The sequence below is a fragment of the Dendropsophus ebraccatus genome, chromosome 13 (genome assembly GCF_027789765.1).
Source record: "Dendropsophus ebraccatus isolate aDenEbr1 chromosome 13, aDenEbr1.pat, whole genome shotgun sequence".
In the NCBI taxonomy this organism is placed as follows: Eukaryota; Metazoa; Chordata; class Amphibia; order Anura; family Hylidae; genus Dendropsophus; species Dendropsophus ebraccatus.
Window position 1 is genome coordinate 16,657,500 of NC_091466.1, and position 15,397 is coordinate 16,672,896.

The following is a 15,397-nucleotide window of genomic DNA, read 5'->3' on the forward strand; positions in this document are numbered from 1 at the left end:
CCGTGAGTTTGTACACATCCAAAGCTTTTATATAAGGATTATTGCATAATCTTACAGGACTGTAGCGTGAAACGCCACACCAGAGGGCATACCGCAGGCATGATCTTTGATGGATTGCAGTGTGATGACAGAATTTAACCACCAGCAAAGTCACTCCCACATAACGGTTATCCTTAAAGGGAACTAAATCACCATTTTCCATGACTGTACGTACTTAAGAATCTGTTAACAAAACTTATTATGGTTGAAGGGGGCTCGAAACCGCCCTGCTGCTTTGTAGAAATGGCGCTGCCCATGTCCATTGGCTGGGGTCTGGTATTGCAGCTTTGCACGGATAGTAATACCAAGTAGCTTATGGACAATTGCAGTGCTTTTTCTGGAATAAAGCAGCCATGTTTTTATATTTTTCTCATCTCATACAACTTCCATACATGTATTTCCGGCGCAGTTTTATTATGGTTTACGCTGAAATATTTCTGGCAGTAAACGTGTGAGATCACGCTGCAAGTCATCCACATCTATGGTAACGCAAACTGTTGTGCTGTAATTTACCAGGAATAAACCTTTTTACAGTGATGGATTGATAGTTAGGCTGTTGTAGCAGTAAAGGTGCAAAAAAAAAAAAAAAGCCTTTACACCTAAAATGTTCATATTTCCCATAAATATCTCTGAACTCTTCCCTTTAAATAAAATTTACTGACAGTACTCACGCTGGGTATCATTGTGTGTTTTTCAGAAACATTTCATCAAAGTTGTAATTAATATATGTGAAAACATGATATATGCCGGTTACACGCAGGTATTATATAGGCATCTGTATTACCACTACAGATCCTGGCCCAACTGTGTTTTCAATGACCTGGACTCACAGCTGTTCGTTTGAGTCATTGGACCAGTGGTCAGGCCAGTCTTGTGGTGGCAAACCTGGCCATTGGTGACCTGGAGAGGGATGTCTGAGCTACAGCAGGGATGGGGAACCTTCGCCCCCCCCCCCCCCCCCCAACTGTTGTAAAACTACATCTCCCATCGTGTCTGGACAGACAAAGTTTTGGCATGTTGGAAATTGTAGTTTTGCAACAGCTGGAGGGCTTAAGATTTCCTGTCCGTGCTGTACAGTCTGGCTTCCTGCACTGAGCTCTAAAGGGGAAGTGTGCATGCTGCAGCTCAGCCCAGCCTCTAGGACTCTTGAGCTTAGAAGGAAGACATGATTTTATAACTTTGCAAACAGCCGTTCACTAAGAGCTAGGTATCAATTGTTCTTTCAACAAATTGGCTATCTGTCCCTGGTTACAGCTTTGTACCTGCAGACAAACTACTGGAGATGAGTGAATTTACAGTAATAATAAAGCGAAGTGCTTCATTATTTTTGCAATCAGCTGCTGCCTTGTAACTCACTGCCGCTTGTTCCGGGGTGTCTAGAAAATCTGGATCCAGTCCTGGGAAACTGGGAGCAGCTTTTCCAGGCACCCGGCAAGGAGCGGCAGTCAGAAGGCAGCCAGTCGGTGAGCAGGTTAGAGAGACAATGAAGCGCTGGATTTCATTATTACTGTAAATTCGCTCATCTCTGGTAACCAAGAAATTTTAATAGACGTACTATAAAATTCTGGCCTGATGTTTGCGTAAATCTATTGACTTGATCACTAAATGACTAGATTACGTATGGAAACATTTTAATTTTTTTGAACTTTAAATCCATTTCACAAGAAGCACATTTATGTCTGGTCAGACCTCGAAAGTAAACTTCATAAGTTACAGATTCTTCATTCAGTCTATAACTGCAATAAGAAAAAAAAAAAAAACAATAAATGGCACTTTCAAAAAGTAAAATGACACATCTTGTAAAAAGAAAGGCATCAGCAATGATACATTGTTTCAAGTGTACAAAGTTTTTGCATCCTATCTGCAATTTAAATGAAATTAAACACGAAACAAGATCCGTCCAATTGTCCCTTTTTTCGACTTCGGTTCCCAAGTTCAGTCGGCAACGCCAGTCGCTTAGATCCCAAATAACAATAAAGAGGGAAAACAAAGTCAGAGTCTAAACGTTCAAAGGGAATGACTGGTTAACAAAAAATGACCAAAGGGTAACAAGTCTTGAGCGCAGAACGCTTATACAAAGCATGGAATCCTTTAAAAGATGCAAAGAGCTGCAAAAGTTTTTCCTCATACTGTAAAAGTCAAGTATTGTTCTGAGAAGAAACATGGGGTAGAGATTAGTCCTCGATAACAATGGGCTCATCGTTGACAGGGTGTCGCACAGGAAGTCCCGCTTGTGACTGGCAGATGACTATGTGTCTGTAAGGCCGTCTGGCAGCTCGCTTGGTTTCAGAGGATGAGAGCAGTTTGCGGGCTTTCCTAGAATGTAAAGAATGTTACACACTGTAGACTATCTGTCCTCTCCCATCGTCACATCATACTAGCTTATTAGTTATTTGGCCCATGGTGTCAACCTGATCTATACTAGCAGTACATGGCGATATGTGCCATTGTCAAACCTGCAGATGTAGCTATATATAGTGGTAAACCTAAAAATGAAGGGTTAGCCTTATACAATACACAACCTGGGGACAGGTGTGCAACAGAAGAAAGTCCCCTGATGATTTCAGTTACTTGAGAAACATGTCTGGGATGGGTAAGGACTGAATTTCTATTCATTGGGCACTGTTAGTTGCAGTTTAAACTATGGCACATATTTCCATGGAAAACAACAGGAAGCATATCACATGCGATTTTTTTTTAATTTTTTTTTTTAACACCCCCTCTTGGATTGTGTGAGCATAGCCTTGCAGTTATATCTGAATAAAATTATATATATATATATATATATATATATATATATATATTCTTATTTTGAGAAAAATAATTGTGACAGTAAGGTCGCATATACATAAAGTCTGCGTTCACACTACTTTCACCTTTTTTTATCTTTATTTTTTTTTACAAAAAAAACAGGTATTTGTGTGTGCATTCGTAGTCTTATAATTAAGAAAAAAAAAATCAAAATGCCTTTTTTTGGTATACACAAAAACAAGTTCAACGCATTTTTGTGTACGCTAAAAAAGTGTTTTTGTTTTGCAAAAACTGATTATTTTTTTTTAATTACTATTTAAAGCAAAATAAATATAGTCATCCAACTATCAAAATAAATCATTACTCAATTGGATGATCCATAGAATACTGTATACTGTTTTGGGCGCTAGATATGAGTAAATCTACAGTATGAACGAAGTAAAGCGCTTCCTTATGCTCGGCCATTGGCTTGTCTGCCAGCTGCCTTTGAGCTCCTCTCTAGGTGCATGGAAAAGCTGCATGCAGTCGTAGGAAACACAGCATCCAGCTTTTCCAGGCAGCCGGCTGACAAGCCCACAGCTGAATGTAACACTTTTTTCATGGATGAGATAGGAAATACACTCTCTACCAGAGTTCTATAGTGTTATAGTTCCATGAAAATTAAACCCACATATGTATAGTAATAGGTTTAGTATAATAAAGTTTGCGCTAACTGTAATGTGAGCAGCCTATGGCTTCTATGCAGCTGCCTCTTGGAAATCCTACCTTGTTTCTTCTGTCGCCATATAAAAAACATCATCGGGTGCATCAATCCAGTTCATCTGCCTCCTCTTGACTGGAGGCAGACAGCCACCTCGGATTAATCTGACCTTTGCTGGGTAGGATTTCCCATTGAGCAGTAAGTTTCGGTTTGGTCCCTTGTGAACAAAGACAAGAAGAACACAATTCTAAAATCCTGGTGACATTTATTAGACCCAAGCACTAGAAAATAAATACCTGGAAGCAATAAAGGGGTAATCCGGAGAAATAAAAAATGTTTTCAACTCTGGTCAGAAAGGTATATCGATTTTAAAATTAGGTCTATTAAAAAAATCTCCAGTCTTCCAGTACTTATCAGCTGCTGTATGTCCTACAGGAAGTGGTGTATTTTCTCCAGTCTGACACAGTGCTCTCTGCTGCCACCTCTGTCCATGTCAGGAACTCTCCAGAGCAGCAGCAAATCCTCACAGAAAACCTGTCCTGCTCTGGACAGTTTCTGACATAGACAGAGATGGCATCAGAGAGCACGTGTGTCAGATCGGAGAGAAAATACCACTTCCTGCAGGACATACAGCAGCTGATAGGTACTGGTTTTTTTTTTTTTTAATAGAAGAAATTTACAAATCTGTATAACTTTCTGACACCAGTTGATTTAAAAACATTTTTTTTCCCTCTGGAGTGCTCCTTTAAGGTCTTATTTATAAGAGTACAAAAATTACATTCTCTAAATTTATATATCTTTATCAACAAGTTAACCTAGGAAATAAAAGAACTCCACCCATTTTTACAAGTTCAGAGGGCAATACCTGACATTGCTATAATGCTATTTTTCATACTGGTTATGCTAACTATAACTCCATGCTTGTAATATTTAAAAGCTAACCATCTCGCTGCCATGACTCCATACACAAATATCTGTAGAACATACCCCTGCAGACCCTCTGTCTACTTCTCCTCCACCCCAGGATCTCAGAGTACTGAGTATATAAACATCCAAGCAGTTACATGAAGCTTTATGTGCTACACCAGAGGTTCCCGCCACCATGTGTTCAGCCACACGTGATAGTAAATGGGATAGAATCTATTAAAGATGTAATTGAGTCAAATGTATCTTACCCTAGGGTTACCTTCTCATAATATGGTTTTGGCCCTAGGGTAAAGTGCCACAAATACTTTGTCAGTTCAGGTGCTACTGGGGTATAACTTAAAGGGCTATGTTGTAAAAAAAAAAAAAAAAAAAAAAAAAACTTCTTAAACAGTAGCTTTCCTTGAGTTATACATTTGTTATATATGTTTACTAGAGAAATATAAGCTTTCCAAAACTCTTGCACCCATGGATCCCCAGCCTGAAGCTCAGTAGTCCGCTGGGCATCGATACACTCTCACTGCTTCCCTCTGTAGTTTGTGACGAGAAGACAGGAGGGCAACAGAACAAAGACGTTCAGCTTGCTTTCTGCCAGTTTCAAGCCTGACCTGCCTCCATTTTACACCCCTTAACTGTAGTACCACCCCTATGGGCACATATTAACATTATATGGCTTGTTTCCAATGTCCTCGAGCATGGTCACGAGGCAGGTCAAAGGGTGGAACCTAAAACGTTGGCAAAAAGCAAACCAAATCCCTTCATTCTTTAGTTCCTCTGGCTCCTTGATATGAACTGGAAGCAGATGCAGAGAATATCCCTTTAAAGCTGCCCATAGCTGGTGAGTCACATGGGGCTCTGGGCAACTGGTTGGAGAACACTGTGCTATACAGTACACTGCCTCTTAAGGTTATACAGGAAGCAGGAGAAGGATGAATAAAACAATCATGCAGCTGTAGGATTAAATGATATATAGAAAAACAATAAATAACACAGTTGTGTACTGAGAAGGATTGGGGATGACAGGCAATAAAAACATGGCAAACCTTTCAGTACAGACCAGAAGCAATAAAATAAAAAGTAACATGAAAAGCAAAGCAAAATGTGAGAATGTGAAGAACATGTAACAAAAACTAAGTGCAAGTACAGGTAACAAACGCCACAAGGGTTTATCTGAATACACTAGTAACACTAGGATGCAAATCAATTGTTTCTTCTGAAATATTAGAAAGTCTGAAAATCATAAGATTTTTTTTTTTTTTTTAAATCTGTGCTGCAAGCACGCCTCCTGTCTGATGATTGGCAACCCTCAGCTGTCAATCATCAGACGGCGTGCTTGCAGCTGGGGGAGAGATGACTCCTGGCTGCTGTGTAACTCCCTCAGTGATTCCTAATATCTGTTACATACAACACAGGCATCAATGTTTAATATCTAAAAAACATATTACTCAGACACACTTATACAAACACGGCCTACATCACACTGCCAGGAATGTATCTTTGAAAAGCTGCTGAGGTTCCTTTTAAATCAACTCTGTACCAGCATGTAGCCACCCACAAACCGCTGGTACTGCCTCATATGCAGCAGAAATCCTAAAACATAGGATGAACCCTGTCACAAGAAAGATTTAACATTTCCTTCAAGATATTTCTCTTCTCAAGTGTGCTGGGTTCCCCGCCTAATTTTTGTTACACGACAATTACAGGAAAGTGGAACCCCCCCAAATGTGTGAAAGTCGCCTTATTCAGCCCCAGCATGGCAGTACTATTCAGTCCCAATGCGGTGGTAATATTCAGTGATTATATGGCAGTGTTATTCATGTAAATAGCAGTCACTGAGAAAGGTTAAGAGCCTTATAATTCTTTCCCCCGACCTGGTCAAAGACTAGATGTGTAGAGATGCAGAACGCACACTGAACAGGGCAGTACTAAAGTTGTCATACAATGCTGAAAGGGAACACTCCAAACTGCTGACACTGCTATATCTGTCTGTGCTTTTATTCTATAGAATTCAGAGTGAAAGAGGCTTTCCCGAGCTCCTGAATAGCTACAAGCTGGACTGTCTCCTCGCTCCCCTTCCCTGCTTCATTGACACCTGGAAACTGGGTTCTTAGCAGGTTCAAGTATGGAAAAGGAAGTAAAGAGGCGTTTTAAAGCTTGCGTCACTTCAGGAGTTCACGAACGACTCTTCATGCTATAGAATAAAAGTATATTTCTACATTTCGGAAGCACACGCATACATTTAAAAAAAAAAAAAAAGGCACCATGTGTGTTCTTAACCTAACGGCATCTAGCAGTGTCAGCAGTTTGGAATGTTAACCGCAGCTGACAGATTTCCTTTAAGACTCTATGGACATCACTTGTTGTGTGTGAGCAACTATATTGCCCAGTGTGCTCTCTGCATCTTAAAGGGAACCTACCACCACTTTCATGGTGCCTGAACCAAGTCCTTAGGGCTGTCTCCAGAAGCTTTCCTCTAGCCGCCCAGCAGCCTTGGATGATAGATCTCTACAGCAGGACCAAGAAAAACCACCAGGGACCACCCCAATGAACTGTATTCAGGGCAGCAGGAAAAAGATGACAAGTTCCCTTTAAGGCCAGATTGATAAGCAGCACAGAATTATAGGGACACTTCAAAAAAACAAACCAAGGAGTGATGGGGGACTAAGCAGTACAAAAGATACAACAAATAGAGATATTAGTTTAGCTGACTGAGTTACCTACTATTGCACCATCAATTGCCCCCATACATTAAAAACATACAGTAATACCTCGGTTTTTGAACGCTTCAGAGCTCAAACTTTTTGGAACTCAAACAAAAATTTTCCCAGAAGTAACAGTCAAAACTCAAACGTTTGTTCAGAACTCATTTTTAGCATGTGTTTTAACTCGATTGCATTGTACGTGCCGCTTGTCTGACTCTTCCCTCCTCCTGGCATCCTGACTCCTCCTGTAGTGTCTACCAGGGCCGGTGCACAACTTCTGTGGGCTGTGCGTGATGATGTCACTCATTGCGCATGGCTGAAACAGAGGACCTGCACCACTCTGGGACAGACTACAGCTGATCGGAGAGGACCCTGCCAGGGCTGGAGTGGAGGAGAGGTGAGCTGGATGTTTGGGATTTTACCACCTACTAGGGAACTCCTGCCTGGGGGGGAAGGGAGGGGGGAATAGTGCCTACTAGGGGCATTCTGGAGGGAGGGTGGTAACTATCTACTAGGGGCATTCTGGAGGGAGGGTGGTAGCTATCTACTAGGGGCATTCTGGAGGGAGGGTGGTAACTATCTACTAGGGGCATTCTGGAGGGAGGGTGGTAACTACCTACTAGGGGCATGCTGGAGGGAGGAGGGTAACTACCTACTAGGGGCATTCTGGAGGGAGGGTGGTAACTATCTACTAGGGGCATTCTGGAGGGAGGGTGGTAACTACCTACTAGGGGCATTCTGGAGGGAGGGTGGTAACTATACTAGGGGCATTCTGGAGGGAGGGTGGTAATTACCTACTAGGGGCATGCTGGAGGGAGGGTGGTAACTATCTACTAGGGGCATTCTGGAGGGAGGGTGGTAATTACCTACTAGGGGCATGCTGGAGGGAAGGTGGTAATTACCTACTAGGGGCATGCTGGGGGGGAGGATGGTAACTACCTACTAAGGGCATTCTGGAGGGAGGGTGGTAACTATCTACTAGGGGCATTCTGGAGGGAGGGTGGTAACTACCTACTAGGGGCATTCTGGAGGGAGGGTGGTAATTACCTACTAGGGGCATGCTGGAGGGAGGGTGGTAACTATCTACTAGGGGCATTCTGGAGGGAGGGTGGTAACTACCTACTAGGGGCATGCTGGAGGGAGGAGGGTAACTACCTACTAGGGGCATTCTGGAGGGAGGGTGGTAATTACCTACTAGGGGCATGCTGGAGGGAGGAGGGTAACTACCTACTAGGGGCATGCTGGGGGGGGGGAGGATGGTAACTACCTACTAGGGGCATGCTGGGGGGGAGGATGGTAACTACCTACTAAGGGCATGCTGGAGGGACAGGGTTAACTACTAGTACTGTTCTGTATTTTATTGTATTGATTTAACTGTACACTTTAGTAGTCTTCTGTACAAGCCATGTAACACTGCAGAGTGAGTTACCAGCAGAGCACTGACCTAACTGACTAATACTACGCATTAAAGATTTCTTACATTGCTTAGGGGTACTTAAAGAGTTTTCCCAGGCAAAATAGACTGATCATGGGGTAGGACACCCAAAACATCAGCTCTTCGATGCCTACACTACACAGTGAGTGGACCAAATAAAAATAAACATATTAGGTAATGCTGTTTGTAAAACTGTCCAAATTCTTAAAATATAATTATAGAATATAAAATATAGTATTAAAGGGGTTATCCAGTGAAAATCTTTTTCTTTCAAATCAACTGTTGTCAGAAAGTTATATAGATTTGTAATTTACTTCTGTTAAAAAAATCTCAAGTCTTCCCATACTTATCAGCTGCTGTATGTCCTGCAGGAAATCTGTCTTGGTTTTCTATGAATTCCCATAAAAAACCTCTTCTGCTCTGGACAGTTCCTGTCTCGGCCAGAGATGTCAGCAAAGAGCATTGTGTCAGACTGAAAATAAAACATTTCCTGCAGGACATATAGTAGCTGATAAGTAAGGGAAGACGGGATTTTTTAAGTAAAGTACAAATCTATATAACTTTCTGACACCAGTTGATTTGAAAGAAAAAGATTTTCGCTGGACAACCCCTTTAATCCCCCCCTGTAAATGGTTTCAAACAAAATAAAATGCCAAACAAAAGCCCACAAAACTTGCAAAAAATTTTTCTACTTCCCAACTTTTTTCCCATTTGACAATACATTTTGTGGTGACACTACAATTGGTTAATATAATAAAGTTACAGCTTCTAGAAGGCAAGGTGGAAAAGATAAAATACGGAAAAAACCCAACTAATATCGGCTGCTCTATTAAAGGTCCCCGTACACCTTAGAGCGACTCCAGTCTAAGGTGTCTGGGGTTCTCCTGACCGTCCACCGATAATTTTGGAGGGTTTTGGGGAGATAAACCGCCATTATTTTATATGGTGTGTGCACTGCCATCCAATTTCCTACTGACTTCAATGGGGCACATTAAATTTAAAATAGTGACCTCCCAATTACAGCCATATTTTAGTAAAGATGATCACCGCTATAAACTTTGGAGAGGAGGTGGAATTTCTTTTCTTTTGCTGACCCTACGTATTACACTGGGTGGGTCCAGGGGCCTCCATTACAGTTGTTTTAAGTCCCCATCTATGCTCCACGACAGAGGATGACGGACAAATGGGAACAATCTGAAGACATTCTTTCCCGAACGATTGTTCAGGTATCAAAGATCGTTCTAGAATACGAGATCCTTTGTCAAGCAGGTGGCCGAAAATTTCAAACACGGCCAACTTCTTTCTAGAGCGTGGCGGCTGAATTAAATGTTCCAACCAATCACAGGAGAGGTCTGCCGCGGGATGGGGGTGGGGGAAAAAAAAAAAAAAAAAGACACTATGCTTACCACTCTCAGTGCCCACGCTGCGCCACATCACGGAGCTCCCAGACCCATGTTCTCCCCCGTTCTGGGTACATCAGGAGCCAGGATCCACGTCACAGACTGGTGGGATTTAGCCTGCTCAGCCAATCAGTGACTGCAGCGGTGTTCTCTCCAAGTCACTGACATGCGTCAGCTGGGTCGTGACATAGCCAGCGGGGAGCTTAGAAGACAGCCGGTGGGGTCCAGGAGCCGGATGTGGCTCTGCGTGGGCACTTGGACAGGTGACTATAACTTGTTTTTTATTCCCCACCCCCTGCCCGTAACGAGTTTTTACTTCCCAGCTGGATTTCTCCTTTAATACAGACGCGTTCACATGTGTTCGGGTACCTTTATATGCAGATGGTAACACCAAAGCTGAAGGTGATAGAAGTTAGAAATGTAGCCCTAGACTAAATGCTAAAAGGAACTAATCACGTCCCTCGTTTCAGCAGTGATAGTCAGTGGCGGGGGGAACTCTTGGAGCTCAGTAAGCATGGGCGCAGAGTTGCATGTGCATGTAGTCTGCTACCTCTGCCCTCTTCTCAGCCACTGTTACTTGACGGACACAATCAATGTTGGGCTTTGCATTATCCATTGTCCGAGGAGCAGAAGCCAGCTTTTACCCCGCCCTTCCAAAACATAGAAGGGGTGGGTCTAAGTCCCGATCATCACCTGCACGCGATGTCCAATAGCTTCACAGTGTTGCCGCCACATTGGACGTAGTCAGCGGGTGGGTGTGATTTCACCCACATGTGATGATTGCAATTTAGACCCACCCCTTCATGTCTCAGAAAGTAAGCATATGGGAGCAGAAGCCTTCATCTGTGTTCTGCTCCCCAGACAACCCCTTTAAGTTGCTAGCACTCTGTGAGTGGCTGAGAGGGAGGCGGAGGCAATGTGACTACATGCTAATGCGGCTCGGCCCACATGGCTTCCTACCTGCAGCAGAGGGGGAAAAAAGTGTTATTTTGAAAATACTGCCCTGCCACTGACTACTAGGTACGGCAACTGAGCCCTGTGCCCTGCAACTATAAGGTACAAGGGTGGGTGGAGAAGACATGACCGGCTCCCTTTAAGATGCCTTTAAACACACAGCTGTTGGTTTAATGCTCGGCTGCCCAACAACTATCCCCACCATACACATGATGCATATTCAATGGTCCCTCAATGATGAGAGAGAAGATAAGCCGCTAGATGCCTCTGGCAGCAGCTTTTCTCCTCCTGAACAGTTGGGCAGCAGTAGTTGCTATACAGGCCACAACTAGCCAGTCCTGCCAACATTGGTGGGTTTGGGGTGTGTATGAACTGTTTTAGCAGTAGTCTTTGAAACAGAAGCACATTGTCAGCTATATCACACATGGGCAACACACTGTCCTCCAAAACATTGATATATTGGTATATAAAAAAAAAAATGTCTATGTAATGAGGTAAAGAAAAAAAAAAAAGGCAACACGCTAAATCACCCATAACATCGGGAACCCTTGTATCCTCAACTGGTAATAAAACAGAACCGAAAAAATGTCAAAACATACAAAAATAATGTGCCGTGTGCTGAACTGGTGATGCACCGATCTACTAGCCGCTATCTGCATTGGAGGTTTTTTTTTTGTTGTCTCTTTAAATGAACATTATCTTACCATTTGTCTGGTTTGTCCATGGTTAGGAATACCTAACAAACATGAAAAAAATAGATTTGGTAAGACATTGTTTCCGAGTACTTTCTGCAATTTTCAATTCACAAACATTTCAAACACTGTAAAAAAAATAACACAACATATACTGCACCGTGTACAAGAGAGTACATAATAATACACCAGTTAGTGATCAATCCTACCAGCACTAATCACTACCAAACAGCAAGCAAGCGGGGTCTACGTCCAGAGCAAAGAAAGTCAATGCTATACGTCCTATATTAGGTTCATTCACCTGTATGCCCCCATAACGATCAATGACACAATGAGTACAACTTGAGCCTGATTGTTCTGTATTTGACTACCAGTGGATGAAGAAGTTGGATGCAGCCCTAGGGAGTCCGGGAAAACATGGAGACAGCCTCTGGCCTATCCATGTTCAGCCTTAGGGTTGCACCCAACTTCTTCAGCCACCGGTAATCAAATGCCGAACAATCAAACTTGAGCATGCGCTCATCTATAGTGCAGATACAATGGTACCAACACAGTATTTCCATCTGTATAGGAATATATATATATATATTTTATTTATTTATATTAGAATCTAGGCTGGGTTTGTGTAATATAGTATAGTAGTTAGACTACTCAAAGGGATGAGGGATCAGTTACAGTTCCCCTTATAAGCCTATAAAGAGGGGAGGTTCGAGTAGCTTGTGATTGGTGTTATATCTCACTCCAGGGCTTTATTCACTACTTACACTACTGAGTACTGCTCTATAATGTCCACCATCAAATAATAAAATATAAATATAATGAAATAGCGCTGGGCAAGGCCAAAGATGACCCAAAGGACGTAGTAGATGATGACTAAATAAGACCTTTAAAGCGACTCTGTACCCCTTCCAAACCACTTGTACCTTCGGATAGCTGGTTTTAATCCAAGATCTGTCCTGTGGTCCGTTCGGCAGGTGATGCAGTTATTGTCCTAAAAACAACTTTTAAACTTGCAGCCCTGTGCCCTACGGGAGTAGCTGTGCCCTAACTTTACACCACCCCCTCCGTCCCTCCTCCCCTCCCTCTTCATCATTAGGAATGCCACTGGAACATTTTCTCCATGCTGAACATTGCACAGGTGCCTTAACGATCCAGCCCATGTGCCAGGCTAAACAGGTGGGGAATAGGAGGCAATCTGCCTGGAGCATTCCTAATGATGAAGAGGGTGGGGAGGAGGGACGGAGAGGTTGTGCAAAATTACGGCACAGATACTCCCGTTTGGCACGGGGCTGCAAGTCTAAAAGTTGTTTTTTTATGACAGATTAAAAGGATTAAAAGCAGCTATCCGAAGGTACAAGTGGTTTGGGGGGGGGGGGGGGGGGGGTCAGATTGTGGGTACAGAGTCGCTCTAAAGTAGTAGGGTATTACATGAAGTCTTCAGGCTCTAGTGGCATGAATTTATAACAAAGGCCACAATACAACATTGGGTCCATCACACAGTGGCTAGTGAACCCCACAATTTGGTTTGCCAGGGTTCTAATATATCAGGTTGCCCCGGTTTGTTAATGTGGGCTTCACTGTCATCACTTTCATGCTGCCCGAACCATAATTATTTGGGGTGGTCCCTGGAGGCTTCTGTTCACCCCAGTTAATGATCAATACAAGTGGGAGGTGCAGTCCTGAGCTACCAGGGACCGTCCTGGTGATTTTGCTAAAATGTCAGGGACTGAACAGCTACAGTAGGCCCCTAGGGTTAGTCATGGCGGTAGATTTCACCTCAAGTTTGGGCTTCTTACTTGGTGCATTCAACATTGCTGCGTCATCATGGAAGCTGGGTGATTTTCTAAGTAAGAAGTATAAAAAAAATGGTCGATTTATCAGTCTTAGGGCCATATTAGTGCAGTAAGTGCTGATCTGCTAGATGGGCGCTCACTTACAGGGCCTATTAAATGGCTCAATGATTGTGCAGCAAGGGCTGTATGTGTGTGTGTATATATATATATATATATATATATATATATATATATATATATTTTTTTTTTTTTTTTTTCTTTTCTTCTTCACACATTCATCAGTTGCTGGCTACATATCACTATTACATGTAGTGATGTGTGGCCAACAGCCGATGGTTGTCTTTATTACATGGAGCCATATCTGCCCAAATCAGTAGATATTAACTCCATATCATGGGGCCCTTACAGTGTGAACCATCTATGTTGCCCATAGCAACCAATCACAGCTCAGCTTTCAAATATTCATGATCTCTGGTAAACTGAAAGCTGAGCTGTGATTGGTTGAAACATTATTGCTAAAAGACTGCTCGATAAGTCTCCCATTTTCTTTCTACAACCAGAGCCTCTGGCCAACACATGTCCATGGCATAAATAGGGAAATTTTCCAAACTAGAGATATGCATTCACTTCCTTATGGTGCGTTCACATGTACAGGATTTTTTTTTTTTTTTTTGGCACACACAAAAACGTGGTTGAAAACTTTTTGTGTACATTAAAAGTAACCGGACCTGTTAAACGGACTGCAATAACCTGATCTGGTTGCTTTCATAGCATTTTCAAAGTCTCAGGTTTCTTTTAAGTCAATGGGGTAGAGCTCAAGTGTCAAGGAGATGCTGCTGAGCCACAGTATGCACACCTTCTCTCCCTCCCTTTCCTGCAAATGCATGATGTACAGGGCTTGGCTTTCAGTGCTGAGCCCTGTATGTCACACAGGGTGGGATGGGAAGAGGCAAGCATAAAATAGATGGGGCGCCAATTGTGATTCCAGGGCAAACATCTTGCTGGAATGGTTTTTGGATGCTATATTGCATTTGCAGAGCCCCTGGGGTGCAAGTATAGTAGAACCATCATCAGTGGACAGTTTCACCTAGGTGGCTATTCACAGCAGTTGGGTTCTTTCCCCAGCTGAGAGATGGGACTCAACTACTGTGAAGCCCCGCTAGGTGACACGGTCCACCAATGAAAATGAAACCAGAGTAAGAGGGTTGACCTCATCTTATATTGGGGTCTTATCCATGGACATGAACGTCTTGGGGGAATATGCATAGGCAAACATGGCGTAGGAATGATCATTCCACAGCCTCCTTTGGCTTTCTGTAGATGGCAATTTATTTAGCATTTTCAGCCATAACTTTTTAATTTTCCATCAGTGTAGCTATATGAGGGATGTGTGTTTTTCAAAAGAATCAATTTTTGGGTCCAATACATATTGAAAAGCTATCATTCATTTTATCTTACTGTGAATGGTGATGAGCTGTAATACCACACACAACCTGAGGACAGGGATGGTGCTGTTTTTCCAAGAATTTAGCTGTGCTTTTTGTTCCCCCTGGACAACCCCTTTAAGCAAGCTAAAAGTCCAGGTCATAGAATACAATAAAGGCACCATGCAGCTGAGATTTGGTCAACGTTATATCAACTTCTACTGTCAGGGAGGAAATTGAGGGTGGCAGAAATTATGCCCATAACAAACATTCACTCCAATGCACGGCCACCTCTCCACCTCTAACCCTAACCCTGATCGCCTTGGGTTTAAGGAACTCCCCTCCCTATGGGTCACATACGCTGTGGATATTCCATATCTGTATAAAGAGGGGAGGCCCCTTACTGCCTAAATAAGACTACATACAGAATATATCAGGGCTTCTGGGGTCAAGTCAATGGTCAAGGGAGGAGCTCAAAAAAGTGTCAAGTGAAATGGTATGAGGGTTCTTCCTGTAAATACTATATTAAAGCACAGGAGCACACTTACTTATAATAAAGATAAGCAACAAAGGATTGCACTAA

At 42.7% G+C, this 15,397-nt stretch overlaps 1 protein-coding gene across 4 annotated transcripts in view; it reads right to left on the minus strand.

The window, feature by feature from the left end:
• Positions 1-1,646: 1,646 nt before the first annotated feature.
• Positions 1,647-15,397, minus strand: part of MTA1 (metastasis associated 1) — a 66,188-nt gene continuing 52,437 nt past the window's right edge. For 2 of the 4 annotated variants that reach the window (XM_069950197.1, XM_069950196.1), the window contains exons 18-20: positions 11,610-11,641; positions 3,556-3,707; positions 1,647-2,355 (exon numbers count right to left, since the gene is read on the minus strand). In XM_069950197.1, coding sequence (XP_069806298.1) covers positions 2,214-2,355; positions 3,556-3,707; positions 11,610-11,641 — 326 coding nt within the window. In that variant the 3' untranslated portion in view covers positions 1,647-2,213. The remainder of the gene's footprint in view (positions 2,356-3,555; positions 3,708-11,609; positions 11,642-15,397) is intronic. The other 2 variants (XM_069950200.1, XM_069950198.1) reach the window with 1 other exon arrangement.